This window comes from Gorilla gorilla, chromosome 10 (genome assembly GCF_029281585.2).
Source record: "Gorilla gorilla gorilla isolate KB3781 chromosome 10, NHGRI_mGorGor1-v2.1_pri, whole genome shotgun sequence".
NCBI lineage: Eukaryota > Metazoa > Chordata > Mammalia > Primates > Hominidae > Gorilla > Gorilla gorilla.
The window spans coordinates 22,508,578-22,528,640 of NC_073234.2; the positions used below are offsets into that span (position 1 = coordinate 22,508,578).

Consider the following 20,063-nt stretch of genomic DNA (forward strand, 5'->3'; position numbering starts at 1 on the left):
GGCTGGGGGACTGTGTGCAGCAGTTCGCTATGGCCTGCCTGTGGTGCCCATGTGTTTGTACGGGAGGGTTAGCTTGAGAAGGAATCAGATTATAAAAGGTCTTGAATGTCAAGCCAGAGAGTCCAGACTTTTTCCTAAGGGCAATGAGAAGCCATTGAGGAGTTCTGAGCAGAGTAATAACATGATCAGTTATGCTTCTCAGAAAGATTGCTCCAGATCTTTCAGAAAGAAGCAGTGTAGGTTGATGAAAGGGAGGGACTGGCACTGGGGAAACAAGGTAGGAGGCAGGTGGCAAGAAATGCAAGAGCAACAGGACAGAGGGGTTAGGGAGAGGGATTAGGAAGAGATTAAAGATGTGGAATCAGCTGGAACAGTGGCTCATGCCTGTAATCCCAGAGCCTTGGAAGGCTGAGGCAGAAGGATCTCTTGAGGTCTGGAGTTTGAGACAAGCCTGAGCAACATAGTGAGACCCTGTATCTACAAAAAAATTAAAAATTACCTGGGCAGGCTGGGCATGGTGGCTCATGCCTGTAATCCCAGCACTTCAGGAGGCTGAGGCAGGCAGAACACTTGAGCCTAGGAGTTTGAAACCAGCCTGGGCAATATGGCAAGACCTCATCTCTATAAAAAAAATACAAAAATTAGCCAGGCCTGGTGGCTCATGCCTATAATCCCAGCTACTCGAGAGGCTGAGACAGGAGAATCGCTTGAGCTCAGGAAGTTGAGGCTGCAGTGAGCTGTGATCGCGCTACTGCACTCCAGCCTGGGTGACAAGAGCAAGACCCTGCCTCTAAAACACAAGCAAACAAACAAAATGTGGAATCACCAGGATTTAGTGACCAAATGCTAGGATATAGGACATTGGGAGGGAAGGATTCGAGATAATGGCCAAGGTTTGGGTTTGGTGGCTGGGTAGATAATGCTGTCATTCACAAGGATAGGGAAGAGGGAACGAGGAATAGCTTTTGGGGGAAGATCATAAATTCAGTTTTAGACAAACTGACTTTGAAGTACTTATAAGGCAGCTGGATAAAGGTCAGGGTTAGAGAGAGAGACCTGAAAGTTACCAGAATATAGGGAAGTGATAGCTAAAGCCCTAGAAGTAAACACCTAGGGAGAGCAGGAGGAAAGGGCCAAGGACAGAGCCATAGGGACACCATGGTTTAAGGGAGATGTGCAAAGGAGGCTCAGAGCATCAGTGGGCTCAGGCCAGGGAACACAAGCTCTCTAGGCTGCCATTCTACACACAGAAAACTCGGTGCAAGATTTACATATACCTTTTTAAAGTAACATTTAAAATTACTTCCTTTAATATAAAAGAAACACACAAGACACAAAGAAAGCCCAATAAAGCTGTGAGTCCCAGTTTGGTAGTTGAGGAGGAGTCTGAGAAAACAAGCCTTTCCTCGGTATCCCGGGAAAGAAGGGGTGAGAGGACACAGATATCACCAGGCCCTGGGTGACTGCATTGCTGGGGCCATGCAGGGCCTAGCTCTCCACCAAGGGAAAGTGCTGATTTTCCTTGTCATGGTCCTGGCCTTGCTCCCATGCTCGTCCTCCAGTTTTCAGAAGTCGTCCAGTTCCAAGAATGGCTCCTTCCTTTAGTTCACTAACATTTTCACTTAGGGGTGAAGGCCGCTTACCCTGAAAACGGCAGTGTATGAGTTGGGGGGAGTTGCTATTCAGGAGAGGGAAGATCTGGATAAAAGGGTCTCCCACCCTCTACATTGGATATCCTAGTAACAGCTTGCACTTTCTCTTCCTTTACCTGTCGTAGTGTCAGGGTGCCAGGGGAGTTGTCATCCTGCAGGATGGTGAGGGGGGATCTGCCTAGTACCTTGCTGCTGTTTGGTTTCCATCTATTGCGCATAGAACCTGGGGTGGGTAAGGTGTTAAAGCAAGGACCCAAAACTAGGACTTACAGTTTATTCCTCCCACACTCACCCATGGACCTTATCCCAAAACATTATCCTAGTTTATCTTCCCTGCATCTTGCCTTTAGATTTTGTACCTGAAGATCTGGGAGTCTCAGGGTCCTTTGAGGGCTTGTCGGAGCTCTGGCTGGCCACAGGGGTTTCTGTGGGCTGTCTTGCTTCCTCCTTGGAAAACACCTGTTTGGAGGGGAACTCAGTCTGGTTCCAAGGTGGCATCTGTTCCTCAACAGATAACTGGGTACCCAGAGGCAAGTCCAATTCAGAAGATAAAGGTGCCTCTGGGGGCAGAACAGGCTCTGGGGGAAGATTTGATTTAGAGTCTTCAGTTTCAAATACTTCACTCAGCTGTTTCACCAGTGGGCTTGGGGGGTCTAGAGGAAGAAAGTGAAGTGAACAGTGACCTTCTGATACACAACATTCAGCAAGGAGCAAAACATACAGGAACCTCAGGACTCATGCCCAGGAGGGTGAGCAAGTGGGAAGAGAGAAATCAAGGAAATCAAGGTGAAAGGGAGCAATTTTTTTTTTTTTTTTGAGATGGGGCTTGCTCTGTCCCCCAGGCTGGAGTGCAGTGGCGTGATCACAGTTCACTGCAGCCTTGACCTCGTGGGCTCAAGCAATCCTCCCACTTCAGCCTCCTGAGTAGCTGGGATCACAGGCCCATGCCACCGTGCTTTTGTGTGTGTGTGTGTGTGTGTGTGTGTGTGTGTGTATTTTTTGTAGAGATGGGGTTTTGCCATGTTGCCTAGGCTGGTCTTGAACTCCTGGGCTCAAGCGATCTGACCACCCCGGCCTTCCAAAGTGCTGGGATTACAGGCATGAGCCACCGCACCCAGGCTGGGAACAAAATATTGAGATAAGAGTGAGATGGGTCCGAAGCAGGAGGATGGAGGCCCCTTTAAGGAACTCTGAGAGAATGGCTTCATGGACCCTACCCAAGAATAATAGATGACAGCTTCATCAGCATTCCCTGGGCCCAACACTTACCTCCACTGCTGGTCTTCATAGGTGTCCGTGCAATACCAAGAGTAGGAGAGCGGGGATCTGAGTCCTGGGCATGTTTAAGACCCTCCAGTTGCTCCTCTGCTGGTAGGCCTGGCTGTGGAGAGCTCTCCACCTGTCAAGACCATAGGCTAGAACAAGTCTGGGCCCTGACTCTTCTCTCCTCTCCTCCCCTCCCCATATTCCAGGAAGGAATTGCCAAGGCCCTCAGATATCCAGCCTACCCCACACACATTGAGATTGCAGAAAATAAGGCTAGGATAAGGGTGGGAGCATGACGGCTGTCTCAAAATCAGGTTAGGAAGAGACCCAAGAATTCAGACATTCTCTGCCTTTCCCACGCTGGCCCAGAGTACCTGGATGGGAGTGCGCAGGATGCCAGCACTAGGTGAACGGGGGTCCGCCACTCGAGCTAGATGCTTGTTGTGCGGCGGAGGCCGCGCTGGTGTGACTGGGACGCTCTTCGCTGAGCCCATCTCAACCAGGAGTTGCAGGGTGGGGGCAAGGGCCAGCCCGGGACGAGGAGGGAATGCCTGTGAGAAGTGACTCAGGTCTCAGCCCTTATCTCTTCCACGTCGGACCTTCAACCCTAAACCACCCTGTCTTCCCAGTTTCCAGTGAAGAAACTTCCTGGCGAGGGACCAGAGGCCTCTGCGGAGTTAATGACTGCTGCAGCTGACAAAATGGCTCGTTCTGGGCCTGCCGAGCCCTCTAACTTACTTATTAAATTATTCAAATCACTTACCCGGCCCCAATTCCACCTCTGGATGCACAACAGCTCGTGGCTCAACTCCCGAAGTTACCAGTTTCAAACTTCCCGCCACGCCCCCTGCCCTGACCCTATTGGCTGAGCCGACGTAGATCCCATAGGCCCTCCACGTAAGACCCGCCTCGAGCCAAAGGAAGCTGTTGGTCTGGGAGAACGTCTATCATGGTGACTGTGGGTGTCAATGGACTGATGGTAGGCTTGCCCAGGGGTGACGCCTCCTTGATAAGGGTACTTCTGTTCAGTATCGGCCTGCGAGCCTTCCGTGGCAGACTGAGGAGTGCCAGTCTTCGCTTTCGAGACGTCTAGTCTCAAGAACGAATTATTAAACAAAATAGAATCATGAGTGATTACACTATTATGCGCACATCCAGCTGGAGTTGTGATGGTTTTCCTGAGGCGAGCGATAGTAGCTTTATTGGTTGACAGCTGTATCAGTCACTCGACACAACCCCCTCAAGCTCCGCCTCACTGGATACCCCCTTTTCAAATACCAAGACAACTGCCCCTCGACTTTGCGACCGGACAGGTCCCCAGGAAACTTCCTGGAATTGAGAGGCCTAAAACAACCGTCAGTTCCTGCTCTTCAATAGAAGGCACGCAAATGGACTCTAAGGGTCCCGGAGCCGGAGCAGCTGCGGAGCCGCAGCAGCTGCAACCCCGGGGCCCACCTAGCTGCTCTGCGTGCGCTCCCGCCCTGGAGGAGTGGGATTGGTTCTTTCAACCATCAATTGCCTTAGGAGCGCTTCTCATTGGCGTCAGTCAAGCGCGGGGCAGGGGCGGAGCACCGGCAGGCAAGCTCCGTCCAACTGCCATTCTCGCGCGTCGTCTCCGCGGCGCATGCCCCTAACGAGTGGCGCTCATTGGACGGGAGGGGCAGGGGAGGGGACTGGGAACGGTGGGAGCCGCCGTGTGTGGAGAAGCTGCTGCCGGTGTCATGGCGGAGCTGAGTGAGGAGGCGCTGCTGTCAGTATTACCGACGATCCGGGTCCCTAAGGCTGGAGACCGGGTCCACAAAGACGAGTGCGCCTTCTCCTTCGACACGCCGGTAAGCCCATTCCCCACGCCCGCAACGAGCACGACTTCCTTCCATCGCCCTGGTCATTCCGCCGGGGCCTGCAAGGCTTGGGCTACCGCCTCCCTGCGATGCACCATGGGACTTGTAGTCTCCCACGCTCCACTCTGCCGTTGCCTTTCATTAACTGCGGCTGTCGTGTGACTACCGTCCCCGGAAGCCGTCGCGCTCACCTCTCCAGCTCCCCGCTTCGTGGAGCACTGTGGGCATTGTAGTCACTCACTGCCTTCGTTGCCGTTCTAAGCTAGGGGCGCAGCCCGACCGTCGGACTACATCCCCCAAGTGGACCCTTGAGAAAACCTGGCAGTCGGCCTTGTTTGCCGCGCACGGCTCTCCGGGTTTTGTAGTCTCGTGTAGGAGTGATGGGGACGACTCCCCACTGTTCTCGGCCGGGGTTGGAGTTGGGGGGTGGGGACCGCAGTTCCTAGGCGGTTAATAGTCTGGGAGTGGGCTCTCAAGAAGTCCGGTTCTGAGAAAGGCAGAGAGCCTCCACCCCGTGGTTAAAACGGACAGGGGGCGGGGAGGGGAGGAAAGAGGAGAGGAAAGCTCTAGTCGTTTCTCCTTTGAAGTGAGCAATGGCCGCAGCCCCCACCCTTCCCCCGCCCCCCAGCCTATCACAGACAGCTGAGATAACCCCTTTTAAAGTATTCCTAGAGAGGTGGTTTCTTTCTCGGAGGATGCTAAGGCCTCTTTCCCATCCCGCTCCCACTCTTGGCTAGTTACACAAAGCCACCTCCCACACCATGCTTCACGTTTTGCAGGCTCCACCTGGTACCTCCCTTCCTGCAGTTCTGCCTTCCCTATGTCACCCTCAAGCCGAGGCCCTTTGGGGCCTGAACTGAGAAGGCAGCAGCTTGGTTGGGATCCGCCCCCCTCACCACCCCTCCCCTCAAGCTGCTGTGCCCTGCCCAGTGTATTCTGCCAGACCAGCTCATGGCCTGAAAACTGCAAGTCAGAGTGGAAAGCCTTCATTACTGCATCACCAGTACTGAGTAGAACAGCATGATGTGAGGCCCAGTTCAGGATCATCACTGTGATTTGTGGTTTGCTTGGTTTGCTAGGCTTTGATCTGGGCCTCAGACAATGTGCTGCTTCTCTGAAGTCTGGCTTTGGCAGAGGTAAAAGAGCACTGCGCGGAGCAGAGCTCCAGGGTTCCCAATCCTTGGTGAAATCAGCATCTTTAATTTCCAACAGAGGAGTTTAATCACTTCAGAGCTCCCACATTCTTCCCAGGAGGGAAAGGTTTTTCTTAAATTACCAGCAGGTGGTAGAAGTCAGTGGGTTCCTCTTTACACTTATATTCACTCCTGTCTCTCTCCTTAGTAACTGCTTTGAATAATCCAAAAAGGGTTTTTGTAATCTTCTGAAACTTTCCCTTTTTCACCCCAAGTCAAGAGATTTTCAGTGTGCCCTAGTTCTTTGCTAACCAACTTCCAGCATATTTGGTTACCTTCAAATTGGGCTCATGGTAGAAAGAGCTTAGTTGACCTCCCCGGTGAGAAATGCTCTATTTGTTCATGAACTTGCGGTACACACTGTTCTAGGAAGTGGTACAGAGCAATCTATGGGACCAAGAACTACCTTAGACAGTGCACTATTTTTCATATCACAGCAGAGAAATGTTCAAGGCCACTGAGACTTTTATTCCTGGAAGAGGATGTCTGTTGTTGCTCAAAGCCTTGGATCTGAGGGAAGACCCTTATTGTCTCCAGTTTCCTCCTCCACCTTCTCCATCACTCTTTACAAAGGCACTGGAAAACTTGGTCAGCTTTGGAGGAAGCCCGTCCTCCCTTCTCAGCTGTGTTTCTGGGTGGACACCCGTCTGTCCCTGTTTTCATGGGTTATGTGTGTTCTAGCTATCTCAGCAAGTGTTGCGAGATTGTTGTCAGAAGGGGATGGCTTTGAGATTGGTGACTGTTGGGACTTCAGCAGGGATCTTATTGGTCGGAGGGGAGGCAGAGGAGAGAGGGTGGTGGCTATGGAATGCTGGACTTCATGACCCTGCCAGACTGGGTGCATGTTTAGCTGTGAGTCCCTAACAAGTCATTGTTCCCCTGGAAGCCACACTTCAGCAGGAGAGGAGGGAGAAGACTCACAGTGTGGACCAGGGTTTGACTACCTGGTAGAATGTGGTAAAAGAAAGGTCTTTTTCGCTGGATGTTTAGTGTCACCGCTGTAATCCCAGCACTTTGGGAGGCCAAGGTGGAAGGATTGTTTGAGGCCACAAGTTAAAGACCAGCCTAAGCAACATAGTGAGACCCCACCTCTAAAAAAAAAAAAAAAAAAAAATCTAGGCATGGTGGCATGTGCCTGTAGTCCCAGCTCCTTTGGAGACTGAGGCAGAAGGATCACTTGAGCTGGGGAGGTTGAGGCTGCAGTGAGCTATGATCGTGCCACTGCACTCCAGCCTGGGTGACAGAGTGCAGTGTCTCTAAAATAAATTTTTTTTTTTTTTTAAAGGAAAGGTAATTTTGCTTGCTGGCACACTCGGGTCAGATATACTGTTCAAGTGCTGGAATCTCTGCTCCTCTGGTCTGGAAGGTTTTCTGAATGATGGAGATGAGATAGGGTTTGTCTTAGGTGTCCCTGGTTTGGGTTCGGTGTCTCACATGAAAGTCTTTCCTCTCCCACGAAGGGACCCTTTTTCCCTTTGAATGTAATCTCCAGCACTGGAAGTCCACAGTATTTGATCCCCATTTACTTTCTGGATCTGTTAGCCTCAGGACAGAGGTGAAGGAAGTCCTCTGTGATTGATTAAAGAGCTCCAAAGCCCAAGAAGGAGCAGGTGGAAAGATAAATGGTGACTGGTGTTGCTGTTGAATGGCGAAGATGAGCTGGTGTTCCTCAGCCCCCTGATGTCCTTGTTGGTTGTTATCAAAGTCATGGGAGAAAATGGGGAGAATCTTAGCTATGTCCCAGGTCCTAAAAGGCTAAATAACTTGCCAAGGGCCACACAGTGTTAGAGAACAGAACATTTCTTCTGGAACCCAGCAGTTTCTGACTCCAGGTTTTGGTTTCCTCACCTGGCCAGGCTTCATAACATCCTCGTGTTTTCACCCTTACCTCTTGTCCTACAGGAGTCTGAGGGGGGCCTCTACATCTGTATGAACACGTTTCTGGGCTTCGGGAAACAGTATGTGGAGAGACATTTCAATAAGACTGGCCAGCGAGTCTACTTGCACCTCCGGCGGACCCGGCGCCTGGTAGGAACAGGGCTGGGGCAAGGCCTGGGTACATTCTGTTCCATTCTATCTGTTCCATTCTGACCTCCTATTGGACTCAGTTTCTTTTTTTCACCTACTTTTGTGTCATTAAAGCTTGGCACAGATGTTTTTTAGCTTTATTCCGTTCTGAGATGAACCACTACCTCCTTCCGTCCCTCCTCCCGACTTGTTCCTTCGCTGGTGCTCATTGCTGATCCAGCCCTTCCTGCTTCTTTACAGAAAGAGGAGGACCCTGCTACAGGCACTGGAGACCCACCCCGGAAGAAGCCCACGCGGCTGGCTATTGGTGAGCACCGCTGCAGTCCTATTCTTCTCCCTGAGCTGGTCTTTCTGGCTCTCAGCAGCACCAGGAAAGCCCCAAAGAGTGGGCCTGATTGATGGCCCTAGAACTCTGGATGGGGCAAGTGAGGTGCTGGCTCGGAGGAGGGACATTGACCTGTTGTCATTGCTCTACTCTCCCTCTTCTTCCCTATCCTTCCAGGTGTTGAAGGCGGGTTTGACCTTAGCGAGGAGAAGTTTGAATTAGACGAGGATGTGAAGATTGTCATTTTGCCAGACTACCTGGAGATTGCCCGGGATGGACTGGGGGGACTGCCTGACATTGTCAGAGATCGGGTATGACTCCCCTCTATGCTACCCAAGATTCTAGAGCAAGATGGGCCAGGGTAGTGGTGTCTTAGGCAAGCACTGACAAAGCTGAAGGCCAAGGGGAAGAAGGGCATGTGGGGCAGGGAGTTGGGTATTGCCTCTGACCCTCTGCTTCCCCCAGGTGACCAGTGCAGTGGAGGCCCTACTGTCGGCCGACTCAGCCTCCCGCAAGCAGGAGGTGCAGGCATGGGATGGGGAAGTACGGCAGGTGTCTAAGCATGCCTTCAGCCTCAAGCAGTTGGACAACCCTGCTCGAATCCCTCCCTGGTGAGGCCTGGCCCCTCTGCCTCGGGCACCACCCCCAGAGCAAGGACAAGGAGCCCACTTTTCTGGGGGATCTGGTGGGAGAGAGGGTAGGGAGCAGGACAGGAAGGGAAGCTTGGAAATGAACAAGACATGGGGATGGCCAGAGGAGAAGAGAGAGAGACCTTGGATTGGCAGGGGGCCTGCAGAGCCCCCTCTCTCTGCCACTCCCTCAAATCCCCGACCCACATTTCTGCTGATTCTCTTCTCTGTGGGTTAGTGGCTGGAAGTGCTCTAAGTGTGACATGAGAGAGAACCTGTGGCTCAACCTGACTGATGGCTCCATCCTCTGTGGGCGACGCTACTTCGACGGCAGTGGGGGCAACAACCACGCTGTGGAGCACTACCGAGAGACAGGCTACCCGTTAGCTGTCAAGCTGGGCACCATCACCCCTGATGGAGCTGGTACAGCCTCCCCTCCTTCAGCCACTTTCGTGTTTAAATGTATTTCATTTGTTAGTAATTTCGTGTGACATGTATAATACATGAATGCATTATCTTGATAAGAAAGGAAAGTAGTCAGGTGCGGTGGCTCATGTTTGCAATCCCAACACTTTGGGAGGCCAAGGCAGGAGAATCGCTTGAGCCTACGAGTTTGAGACCAGCCTGGGCAACATAGTGAGACCTCATCTCTCCAAAAAAGAAAAAAAAGAAAAAAAGAAAAATTGGCTGGGTGTGGTAGCTCCTGCCTGTAGTCTCACCTACTCAGGAGGCTGAGGCAGGAGGATTGTTTGAGCACCCGGGAGGTTGAGGCTGCAGTGAGCTATGATTGTACCACTGGACTCCAGCCTGGGCTACAGAGACCCTGTCTCAAAAAAGGAAAATACTGCAGATGAGACTAAATTTTTGATTACTCCCCACTCAAATCCTCATCCCTTTCCTACCAAGCCTGTCTTACCTTATCCTATACAGGTAGAATCAGAATCACAAGTAATTCCAACCCTCACCCTGTTTCATCTGTCTACCCTGACCGTCAGCCCCAGAAGGGCCATGACCTCACTCATATTACTCATATTCAAGGGAACCAAGAGGGTGGACCTTACTGGCTCTCCTTCTGTCCCCTCAAGTCCCTTCTGTGCAAGGGATGGGATGGTGGCCTGGCTAGTCCTGAGCCACTTCCCCTGATTCTCTTCCTGCCTCCTGCTCTAGACGTGTACTCATATGATGAGGATGACATGGTCCTGGACCCCAGCCTGGCTGAGCACCTGTCCCACTTCGGCATCGACATGCTGAAGATGCAGAAGGTGAGACCCCCTTCAACTTCAGATTCTTCTACTTCCTGCCCCTGTGAGGGCCCTTCCTCTTTGCCTGAGGCTGAGGTAGGGTTTTGGAGAAATCTTCTAGTTAACCCCATCCCCAAGATACACAGGCTTCTTTTAAATATCTAAAATCATTTATTCAGTGAATAGTACTGAGTACCTACTATGTGCTAGATGCTGTGTGAATAAGACAGATGTGGTTTTTGCTTACAAGAGTTCTACTCTAGAAGAAAAGGCAGACATTAGTCACATTCCCAGATAAGTAAGTGAATAGTTGCCAACTGGTGGGCACTGTAAAAGAGAGGCGGAGGGTACTACAGTAATTCACAGCAGGGTGGCCTGGCCTAGTTTAGGGATCAGGGACATTTCCCTGAGGAAGCAATGCTTAACTGACAATGTGAAAGAGGTTAGGGGTAACTTAAGGATGGGAAAAACATTTCAGGTAGAAGGAAATTTTATTCCTCATTCAAGCAGAGGCCCTGATGACTAACGGGCCTCTGGGACAATTATGTGTGGCCTTCCAGAACTTGAACTGGACGATACTCAACATACCTCCGATGTTTGAGCCTGTAATTCCACAAATTCTAGGCCACAGTTGAGTATCATCCTAGACTCAGTGAGAGATCAAGGTAAAAACTACAGGGTTGAGTTTCTCACTCAGTCTGAAGTGCCCCTTCTCACACAGACAGACAAGACGATGACTGAGTTGGAGATAGACATGAACCAGCGGATTGGTGAATGGGAGTTGATCCAGGAGTCGGGTGTGCCACTCAAGCCCCTGTTTGGGCCTGGCTACACAGGCATCCGGAACCTGGGTAACAGCTGCTACCTCAACTCTGTGGTCCAGGTGCTCTTCAGCATCCCTGACTTCCAGAGGAAGTGAGTAGTGCCCTCTCCTTCCCCAGGCCCCCTCCTGATCAGCACCCTCTGGGCATACTCCTCCTTCAGCTTCCCTCAGCACCTCTGTGTTTAATTCTAGTCTTAGAGTAGTTCCTATCGGCTGGGTGTGTTGGCCCACACCCGTAATCCCAGTACTTCGGGAGGCCAAGATGGGAGAATTGCTTGAGGCCAGGAGGTTGAGACCAGCCTGGGCAACATAGCGAGACCCTGTCTTCTCTTTGTTTTTTTTGTTGTTTGTTTTTTTTTTTTTTTGAGACAGAGTCTTGCTCTGTCGCCCAGGCTGGAGTGCAGTGGCGTGATCTCGGCTCACTGCAAGCTCCGCCTCCCGGGTTCAAGCCATTCTCCTGCCTCAGCCTCCCAAGTAGCTGGGACTACAGGCGCCCGCCACCACGCCCAGCTAATTTTTTCTTTTTTTAGTAGAGATGAGGTTTCACCGTGGTCTCGATCTCCTGACCTCGTGATCCACTCGCCTCAGCCTCCCAAAGTGCTGGGATTACAGGCGTGAGCCACCACGCCCGGCTCCCTGTCTTCTCTTAAAAAAAAAAAAGAATAATTCCTGTCACACTCTGGCTGACATGCTGTGAGGGGAGCAAGTTAGGGAGCTGCACCACCGGCACCCCAACACACAAACCCCACTGATAGTGCAGAGTGCCAAGTCCCAGGGCTCTGTGGCCTTCTGACAGACTCAAGGGTTAGCAGGTGGTCTTTATTTTAGGGCAGTGACATCAGATGAGCACCTAACATGGACATGTAGCACTTGGGGAGGAGAGGGGCTTGGTACACTAAGAATAAAGGCAGGTTCTCAGCAGAAATGAGTTTACTTTCGAATTTGGAGAACAATTAGAATGTGAATGCTCAGAATATGTCAACAGGTTCTGTCCAATAGAACGTGAACTGCACTTATCCTAATCCCAGGCTATCTTCCCCCTCCCTGGCTCCTCTGCCGCCGAGCGTGCTTGCACATTGGACATAGCTGAGAAGGGGAGAACAGGCAGGTTGCTGGAGAGAAGCGACTCCCAGGTTCACCCACAGCAACTCCCCAGTCTTGAGGGGAGCCCGTTCACAGAGTTAGTAAATGTTTGCTCCCTTCCCTTTTCCTCAGAGCTCAAGCCAGAGCCCCTCCAACTGTCCTTCCCTTGACTTTTAGGTATGTGGATAAGCTGGAGAAGATCTTCCAGAATGCCCCGACAGACCCTACCCAGGACTTCAGCACCCAGGTGTATGTAACCAGGTCCTATGTAGGAAAGCTGTTGAGAGTCATGGCCATATACCTTCCTCCTCCCTGACCGCCTGGGGGGCACAGCACTTTAACCCCTGGCCTTTTTTTTTTTTTTTTTTTTTTTTTTGAGACGGAGTCTTGCTCTGTTGCCAGGCTGGAGTGCAGTGGCGCGATCTCGGCTCACTACAACCTCTGCCTCCTGGGTTCAAGTGATTCTCCTGCCTCAGTCTCCTGAGTAGCTAGGACTACAGGCACATGCCACCATGCCCAGCTAATTTTTTTTTGTATTTTTAGTAGAGATGGGGTTTCATCATGTTGGCCAGGATGGTCTTGATCTCCTGACCTCGTGATCTGCCCACCTCGGCCTCCCAAAGTGCTGGGATTACAGGCGTGAGCCACCGTGCACGGCCACCACTGGCCTATTAGGAGCATTCGGGTGACTGTCCTCTGGACGTGTTGTCTGTCTTGAGCTGGGTTCCTGTAGAATCTAAGGTTTTTCACGTTGTTGAGAGTTAGCTAGGGAGAGCCACGAGCAGGGGGTTGAGCTGGGGACACACAGGGTCGTTAGTTGACTGAAGTGAAATGTTTTCTTGGATATTAATGCAGGGCCAAGCTGGGCCATGGCCTTCTCTCCGGGGAGTATTCCAAGCCAGTACCGGAGTCGGGCGATGGGGAGCGGGTGCCAGAACAGAAGGTGCGTCTAGGACCCTGTCCCTTTCAGGCCCTGGGACTGTGGGGAAGCTGAGGTCTGGGAGATGTCTAAAGAAGGCCCCTGGATGGCCACTGAGCCCCAGCTGAGTCCCTGCCCTGACTCTTCCCAGGAAGTTCAAGATGGCATTGCCCCTCGGATGTTCAAGGCCCTCATTGGCAAGGGCCACCCTGAATTCTCCACCAACCGGCAGCAGGATGCCCAGGAGTTCTTCCTTCACCTTATCAACATGGTGGAGGTAAGGGCTGGCAAGATGGCACACCCCCATCTTCCTGCAATTTACTCGCTTTCCTTCCTGCCCATTTCTCCCTCTATCAGCCCCAACCCAGTCCCATCCCTGAACCCCAACAGTCTGTGTCCCTGTGAACAGTGCTTGCACCTGAGGAGGACAGTGAAGGTGATGATCCCTACCCTTGATGGGCTTGAAGCCCAATTCAGATTATGCCCAAAGACAATGATAAGAGAATACTTACTGCTTATAAAGAAAAATACAAGCGTGTTCCAACACAGTCCCTCAGTGCAGGGATGGGGCCAGAAATGGGGAGGGGTTGGTGAATTAGGGAAGGTTTCTGCTCTGCTCTTGTGTCCCTGAGTTCCGAGTGGTAGTCTGCCTTCTCTCCCTGACTCTCCCATGAACCTTTCAGGCCCCATTCTGTTCCCTGGCTGCCCAGACCTCCCTACCCTGCCTCTTTCCCATAGAGGAATTGCCGGAGCTCTGAAAATCCTAATGAAGTGTTCCGCTTCTTGGTGGAGGAAAAGATCAAGTGCCTGGCCACAGAGAAGGTGAAGTACACCCAGCGAGTTGACTACATCATGCAGCTGCCTGTGCCCATGGATGCAGCCCTTAACAAAGGTAGGCTGCTCCATCAGCAAGGCCGTGGCACGGTGGGAGGCTAAGGTCTAGGAGGAATGCTTGGGCACCTCATGGGAGCACAGCCCAGGGAATGCCCTGCTCCACCAGCCAAGGTTCCAGTCTGGGCCACCAGGAGTAGGTAGGATTAACCTCGTCCAGTGGACACTCAGCTTGTTAGCAGAGCTGCATGGAAACAGGTGAGATATATTGGACATGTGTCAGGGGTGCTTTGGAAGGGTAGAGGAACTGAAATACGGACACAGAGCCAGTAGGGAGAGGCTAAGGAGGCAAAGAAGCAGCACCCTCCGAAGGATCCACCAACCCATTCTGTCACCAGAGGAGCTTCTGGAGTACGAGGAGAAGAAGCGGCAAGCCGAAGAGGAGAAGATGGCACTGCCAGAACTGGTTCGGGCCCAGGTGCCCTTCAGCTCTTGCCTGGAGGCCTACGGGGCCCCTGAGCAGGTCGATGACTTCTGGAGCACGGCCCTGCAGGCCAAGTCAGTAGCTGTCAAGTAAGTCCTCTGGTCGGGGCCTGAGGCTGTGGGTCTATGGCAGAGCCATCCCAGAGGATACTTCTGTCTCTTCCCTGTTCTTTCATCCCTTTGTGGTTGGAACCTTAGGGTTGAATCAGTTGGGCTGGTAATCTGGCCCTGATGGAACCAAGGGGCCCTGGTAGGGGGGACACGGGTACTGACTCTATCTGTCACCTTGTCCTTCCCCAACCACTCCCTCTTCTGTGGCACAGGGTCTCTTTGTAGCGTAGCCTCTCTTCATTGCCCCTCAGTCATGGCTGAGCACAGGCACTTAGGATCAGCTGTGGGCAGAATTTGGATTTCCAGCAAATAGCCACACTTTGAGCCTAGCCATTGGCACCTGGCATGGGTGTGAGACCTGAAAAAGGGCTTTGGTCTCGGGGAGTCAGCTACCCAGCCCTTTGCTGCTCCTGCCAGTGAAACAGCTCTTCCTCTCTGTGTGGGTTTTTTTTTTTTTCTATGTGTGGGTCTTGCTATTTTTTTTTTCTATGTGTGGGTCTTGCTATGTTGCCCAGGTTGGTCTCTTAACTCCTGGGCTCAAGCAGTCGTCCTGCCTTGGCCTCCCAAAGTGCTGGAATTACAGATATGAGCCACCATGCCTGGGCTTTTTTCTTTTTCTTTTTTTTGTTGACAGCCTTCCTTCTGGCCTCTACTGCTCCTTGTTGGCTGAGGACAGGCATCAGACACCTGCCCAGGGGAAGAGAAGAATATGGAGGATCTTCTGGGTTATTGGGACTTCTACCCATGAGGGGCTGAACCCCAGGTGGGAGTTTCAGGAGAGGAAAACCCTGGGGATTCTCTGGGTACCAGCACATTCTCTCTTCCCTAGGACCACACGATTTGCCTCATTCCCTGACTACCTGGTCATCCAGATCAAGAAGTTCACCTTCGGCTTAGACTGGGTGCCCAAGAAACTGGGTATGGCTGCTGGAATGAGGGAGGTTACACAGAAAATGCTAGAAAAAGAAGGGGCTTTAACACATATAAACTAGTGTTTCTCAGTTTCCTCTGAAAGGGGAAAAAAAATCACCTTCAATGTTTCAAAATTTGTCTAGTTTGAAAGCACTAACTAAAAATATTAAAAGACTTCTTTGATTGTTATAGGTATGATTTACAACCAAAAGTGATTTTTGTAGTTTTTTTAAATAATTGGTAAAATGTTTTCATTTTGATAATCTTGAAACAGTTAATTCTCATGAGTCTTACAGGTCCCTGACTGTCATTTGAGAACTCGTGGTGTACTTTCATTTTTTAGATAAGGAAGTTGAGACTCACAGGAATATAAAATCATTCTGTCTCACAAGTTCTAGGCCCCTGCCCTGTCCATAGATTATTTGTGGTAGATCTAGGACCAGCATCCTGGCCTCCTGACTCCCAGGCTTAGTATTATTTGTCTTTTACTGGGACCCCTAAGATGGGTGCCGTGCTTTTAGCAGCTCCTCTTTACAGAGCAGTTCTGACATAGGGGGCAGGGGATTGAGGTTCCCGAATCACTTTCCAGGTAGGCCTCCGGGAGCTGCTGAGGTGACCCTTTTCCCACAGATGTGTCCATCGAGATGCCAGAGGAGCTCGACATCTCCCAGTTGAGGGGCACAGGGCTGCAGCCCGGAGAGGAGGAGCTGCCAGACATTGCCCCACCCCTGGTCACTCCGGATGAGCCCAAAGGTAGCCTTGGTTTCTATGGCAACGAAGACGAAGACTCCTTCTGCTCCCCTCACTTCTCCTCTCCGACATGTTAGTGACTCTTCTTCCTGCCTGTCTCTCTCCCGTGCTGATGGGGGCCTCTCTGCCTTGCATCCCCTGCCCCTGTCCTTTGTGTTTCTCCTGTCCTCCCTTTCAAATTTCCTCTGCCCTCTTTGATTGACATGGGGCCTCCCCAGAGCACTCCCAGTCACCTTATGGGTGTGGATGGCAGCAGTGCCAGCTAGTGGCCTCTCTGCCCTTGTTACCTCCCTGGTTTGGGTAGGGTGGGGGTATCATGCTCCAGAAACAGGGCCCATTCTGTGAGAATGGGCAGGGACCCACATTACAATCGTGTGGTCATTTTGGTTTTGGGATAAGGTGCCAATCCATGGGAGAAAAATGCATGGAATGGGTGATTGGAAGAGGGCTGGGTCCTGGCCTGTGGGAGGGAGGAGGAGCAAACAGTGGCCCAATCAGTCGGTCCGTGTACCCACAATTCCCATTACAGCACCCATGCTGGATGAATCAGTCATCATCCAGCTGGTGGAGATGGGCTTCCCTATGGACGCCTGCCGCAAAGCTGTCTACTACACGGGCAACAGCGGGGCTGAGGCCGCCATGAACTGGGTCATGTCACACATGGATGATCCAGGTAGGCTGGGGTGGGGAGCAGGGTGGGGCAGGGCCTCCATCCTCCTCCAAACACATCAACCCCTTCACATCCACAGATTTTGCAAACCCCCTCATCCTGCCTGGCTCTAGTGGGCCAGGCTCCACAAGTGCAGCAGCCGACCCCCCTCCCGAGGACTGTGTGACCACCATTGTCTCCATGGGCTTCTCCCGGGACCAGGCCCTGAAAGCGCTGCGGGCCACGGTATGGGCTGCCCCAGCTGAGGACATGGGGCCAGTGGGGAAGAAGGGGGTTGGAATGAGGGGCCATCCTTCTTGAGCAAGACCAAAGACAACAGGTGTGGTCTGGCCGAGGTTGGGCACCACTCTTTTGTGGCTGCGATGAAGGAGCTGAAGCCTGCGTTCACTGCTGGGTTTTTTGCCCCAGAACTTGTTAAAAACGTAATGCTTCTGTTTGGCCGGGCGCGGTGGCTCACGCCTGTAATCCCAGCACTTTGGGAGGGTGAGGTGGGCGGATCACGAGGTCAGGAGATCAAGACCATCCTGGCTAACATGGTGAAACCACGTCTCTACTAAAAATACAAAAAATTAACCAAGCGTGGTGGTGGGCGTCTGTAGTTCCAGCTACTTGGGAGGCTGAGGCAGGAGAATGGCGTGAACCCGGGAGGCGGAGCTTGCAGTGAGCCGAGATCGCGCCACTGCACTCCAGCCTGGGCGACAGAGCAAGACTCCGTCTCAAGAAAAAAAGTAATGCTTCCTTCCTCTCCAAGAACAATAGTTTAGAACGGGCTGTGGACTGGATCTTCAGTCACATTGACGACCTGGACGCTGAAGCTGCCATGGACATCTCAGAGGGCCGCTCAGCTGCCGACTCCATCTCTGAGTCTGTGCCGGTGGGACCTAAAGTCCGGGATGGTCCTGGAAGTGAGTATCCCCAGGAAGCAGGACAGGCCTGGTGGAATCTGGTCAGTCTGCTACACCAGATCCCTCATTCAGGCAGCTCTGCCCTCCTCAGGAGTCAGGGGCTTCTCTCCACCTCAACGTGGCATCTGAGGGTGGGGTTCTCTGACATGGAGACAGGCTCTGGCCCAGTACCTGCCTCACATTCCCTGAAACTCCTGTCCTGAGTCTGAGCTGTTGTCTGGATCTTTGGGCCATCACTCAAGCATTCCTCTTCTGTTTCCTTCTCTGACCCCCTCTCTCCTTTCCTAGAGTATCAGCTCTTTGCCTTCATTAGTCACATGGGCACCTCTACCATGTGTGGTCACTACGTCTGCCACATCAAGAAGGAAGGCAGGTGAGTGCTGGCCACATGCGTTTTGAATGGAGAATGGTGGTGGGAATGAGGAGGGCCATTTGGAAGTCCTTGGGATAGCTATGGGAGAAGGTGAAGGGACTGCCTGATGGGGACATAAAGTGCCAGAGAGTGACAGAAGGTCTTACAGCAGTGATTGGCCCAAGGGTTGGATCTGGCCACCAGCTTTTTTTTAAAATAGAGATGGGATCTCACTATGTTGCCCAGGCTGGTCTTGAACTCCTGAGCTCAAGTCGTCCTTCTGCCTCGGCCTCCCAAAGTGCTAGGATTACAGGCATGAGCTACCGTGCCTGGCCAGGCCCCCTGCCTTTGTAAATAAATTTTCACTGGAACCTGGACACACTTGTTTATGTGTTGTTTGTGCCTGTTTTCAGGCTGCGGCAGGAAAGTTGAGTCGTTGTGTCAGAGACCAGAGAGAGGGCCTGCAGAACCTCAAATACTATCTGGCCCTTGCCAGAAAAAGTTTACCAACCCCCTGCCTCCCTGGAATGGGTGGGGGGGTGGTTGTAAAGGTACTGGAGGATCTGAAGACATAATAGGGTCGGTGACCCTTGTGAGGTTGTGAAGCTCCCTTAAGGCACATGGTGGCTGGGCTGTGGATTTGGGGTACGGGCAGAGAATGTGGAGAGCACTTCCAGGGGCCATGTCTGAGAGACTACATGATGCCACTTGGAATGCCCAGTTTGTTCATCCTTTTCTGTTTTCCCCACTTCCCCAGATGGGTGATCTACAATGACCAGAAAGTGTGTGCCTCCGAGAAGCCGCCCAAGGACCTGGGCTACATCTACTTCTACCAGAGAGTGGCCAGCTAAGAGCCTGCCTCACCCCTTACCAATGAGGGCAGGGGAAGACCACCTGGCATGAGGGAGAGGGGCTGAGGGATGGACTTCAGCCCCTCTGCTCTGTACCCTTTTTCCTTTTGTCCCCGGCAGCAGGGAAGAAGCTGGAGGCCGTGGGAGAATGGCTGGGCAGAGCAGAAGGGCAGTGATAGACTCTGGGGATGGAGCAGGATGGGGACGGGAGGGGCCGGCCACCTGTCTGTAAGGAGACTTTGTTGCTTCCCCTGCCCCCGGAATCCACAGTGCTCTGCTTCTCTGTGTCGCCCCGCCCAGCCCCCTGGTGTGGAGGGAGGGGTCTCGTTTGTGCGCGTGGGTGTAGCTTTGTGCATCCTCTCCCAGTGGAGCGATCACCTGTGCCTCCCCTCCCCCTGTGTTTGCCCCTGTGTGGTTGGTCAAGGAGGGATGTGAGGGAAATAGGGACCCCCCCTCCCCTTGCCCTCCTGCCTCAGTCTTTCCCCCACCCTGTCTCTTCCTTGTCCTTCTCTGGAAAATGCCAAAATACACGATGTGAATAAAAGTACAACGGCTAAATTGTGTCCTGTTTGATACCTTGGAAGAGGCTTACCTTCCTGGGGTTAGCAGGAGGGCGCTTAAGAAAACTCCTAACTCTGGCCGCCTCCCCGCCAAAGGCAAATCTGCACTTTTCACTCGTTCTAGAGCTCTAGGAAAATTGGGGTTGGGTGGGGAGGTGGAGTAGAGTGACTAAATGCCGACACAAAGCCAAGGAAAGATGGAGTGAAGAGCCCTTCCCTCTCTTCAGTCACACAGGAGTGGAGGATTTCCCAAATGTACCTAGTGGCTAGCTGGCTTCAGGCTGGGACTCAGTCCCTGCAGTTCCTGCCAGGCCTTGCCAGCCGGGGCGAGGGTTGGGATGATCCTGGCGGCCTATGCCTGTGTGGGCTGCCCCTCCCGCTGTGAACCCTGCATTTGTCCCGCAAGTTTTCACTCAGGTAGACTCCCTGGGTACAAGGGTGCCTGCTCAGCAGTCGGGCATGAGCTGCTCCGATGGGCGAAGGAGGTTGTCTATCCCACAGTTGGAGAGGGGCCCTCTCTGCCCCAGTGGGCGATCTGGGCTACGGCCAAGTTGCCACCAGCTAGTTCCGCTTGAAAACCACTTCTGGCCCCGTGGGGGACTCAAGTCGCCAAGCGAGGGTTCCCCTGAGCGCCGGAG

At 52.5% G+C, this 20,063-nt stretch overlaps 2 protein-coding genes across 5 annotated transcripts; one reads left to right on the plus strand and one right to left on the minus strand.

Moving 5' to 3' along the window:
• Positions 1-1,274: 1,274 nt before the first annotated feature.
• CDCA3 (cell division cycle associated 3) lies at positions 1,275-3,857 on the minus strand. 3 transcript variants are annotated; one of them, XM_004052598.5, is made up of 6 exons: positions 3,682-3,857; positions 3,293-3,469; positions 2,922-3,051; positions 2,012-2,305; positions 1,769-1,875; positions 1,275-1,644 (listed from the first exon to the last, which is right to left on the minus strand). In XM_004052598.5, exons 2-6 carry the CDS (start codon positions 3,410-3,412, stop codon positions 1,489-1,491), a joined length of 807 nt encoding a protein of 268 aa, XP_004052646.1. In that variant the 5' UTR covers positions 3,413-3,469; positions 3,682-3,857; the 3' UTR covers positions 1,275-1,488. The 3 variants fall into 3 exon arrangements, 2 of the variants coding, with proteins under 2 accessions (XP_004052646.1, XP_018893509.1); XR_002008053.4 differs by having other exon boundaries at positions 1,508-1,644; positions 1,769-1,859; XM_019037964.4 differs by lacking the exon at positions 1,769-1,875.
• Positions 3,830-19,423, plus strand: USP5 (ubiquitin specific peptidase 5). Of its 2 annotated transcripts, none has more exons than XM_004052592.4 (20): positions 3,830-4,750; positions 7,855-7,980; positions 8,221-8,287; positions 8,483-8,616; positions 8,771-8,916; positions 9,173-9,357; positions 10,102-10,196; positions 10,897-11,090; positions 12,259-12,330; positions 12,937-13,024; positions 13,152-13,277; positions 13,739-13,892; positions 14,230-14,404; positions 15,255-15,343; positions 15,968-16,090; positions 16,617-16,760; positions 16,837-16,982; positions 17,509-17,662; positions 17,951-18,035; positions 18,772-19,423. In XM_004052592.4, exons 1-20 carry the CDS (start codon positions 4,640-4,642, stop codon positions 18,863-18,865), a joined length of 2,508 nt encoding a protein of 835 aa, XP_004052640.2. In that variant the 5' UTR covers positions 3,830-4,639; the 3' UTR covers positions 18,866-19,423. The 2 variants fall into 2 exon arrangements, with proteins under 2 accessions (XP_004052640.2, XP_004052641.2); XM_004052593.5 differs by having other exon boundaries at positions 4,609-4,750; positions 15,968-16,159.
• The last annotated feature ends 640 nt before the right edge of the window (positions 19,424-20,063 follow it).

What these genes read in the sequence shown, in the direction of transcription:
- CDCA3 (XM_004052598.5), bottom strand. Translation starts at nt 3,412, where the DNA reads ATGGGCTCAGCGAAGAGCGTCCCAGTCACACCAGCGCGGCCTCCGCCG. An exon ending in TCCTGCGCACTCCCATCCAG is followed by an intron (nt 3,052 to 3,292) that starts GTACTCTGGGCC and finishes TGGTCTTGACAG; the next exon opens with GTGGAGAGCTCTCCACAGCC. An exon ending in TGAGACTCCCAGATCTTCAG is followed by an intron (nt 1,876 to 2,011) that starts GTACAAAATCTA and finishes TACCCACCCCAG; the next exon opens with GTTCTATGCGCAATAGATGG.
- USP5 (XM_004052593.5), top strand. Translation starts at nt 4,640, where the DNA reads ATGGCGGAGCTGAGTGAGGAGGCGCTGCTGTCAGTATTACCGACGATC. An exon ending in CCTGCTCGAATCCCTCCCTG is followed by an intron (nt 8,917 to 9,172) that starts GTGAGGCCTGGC and finishes TCTGTGGGTTAG; the next exon opens with TGGCTGGAAGTGCTCTAAGT. An exon ending in AGCGGGTGCCAGAACAGAAG is followed by an intron (nt 13,025 to 13,151) that starts GTGCGTCTAGGA and finishes GACTCTTCCCAG; the next exon opens with GAAGTTCAAGATGGCATTGC.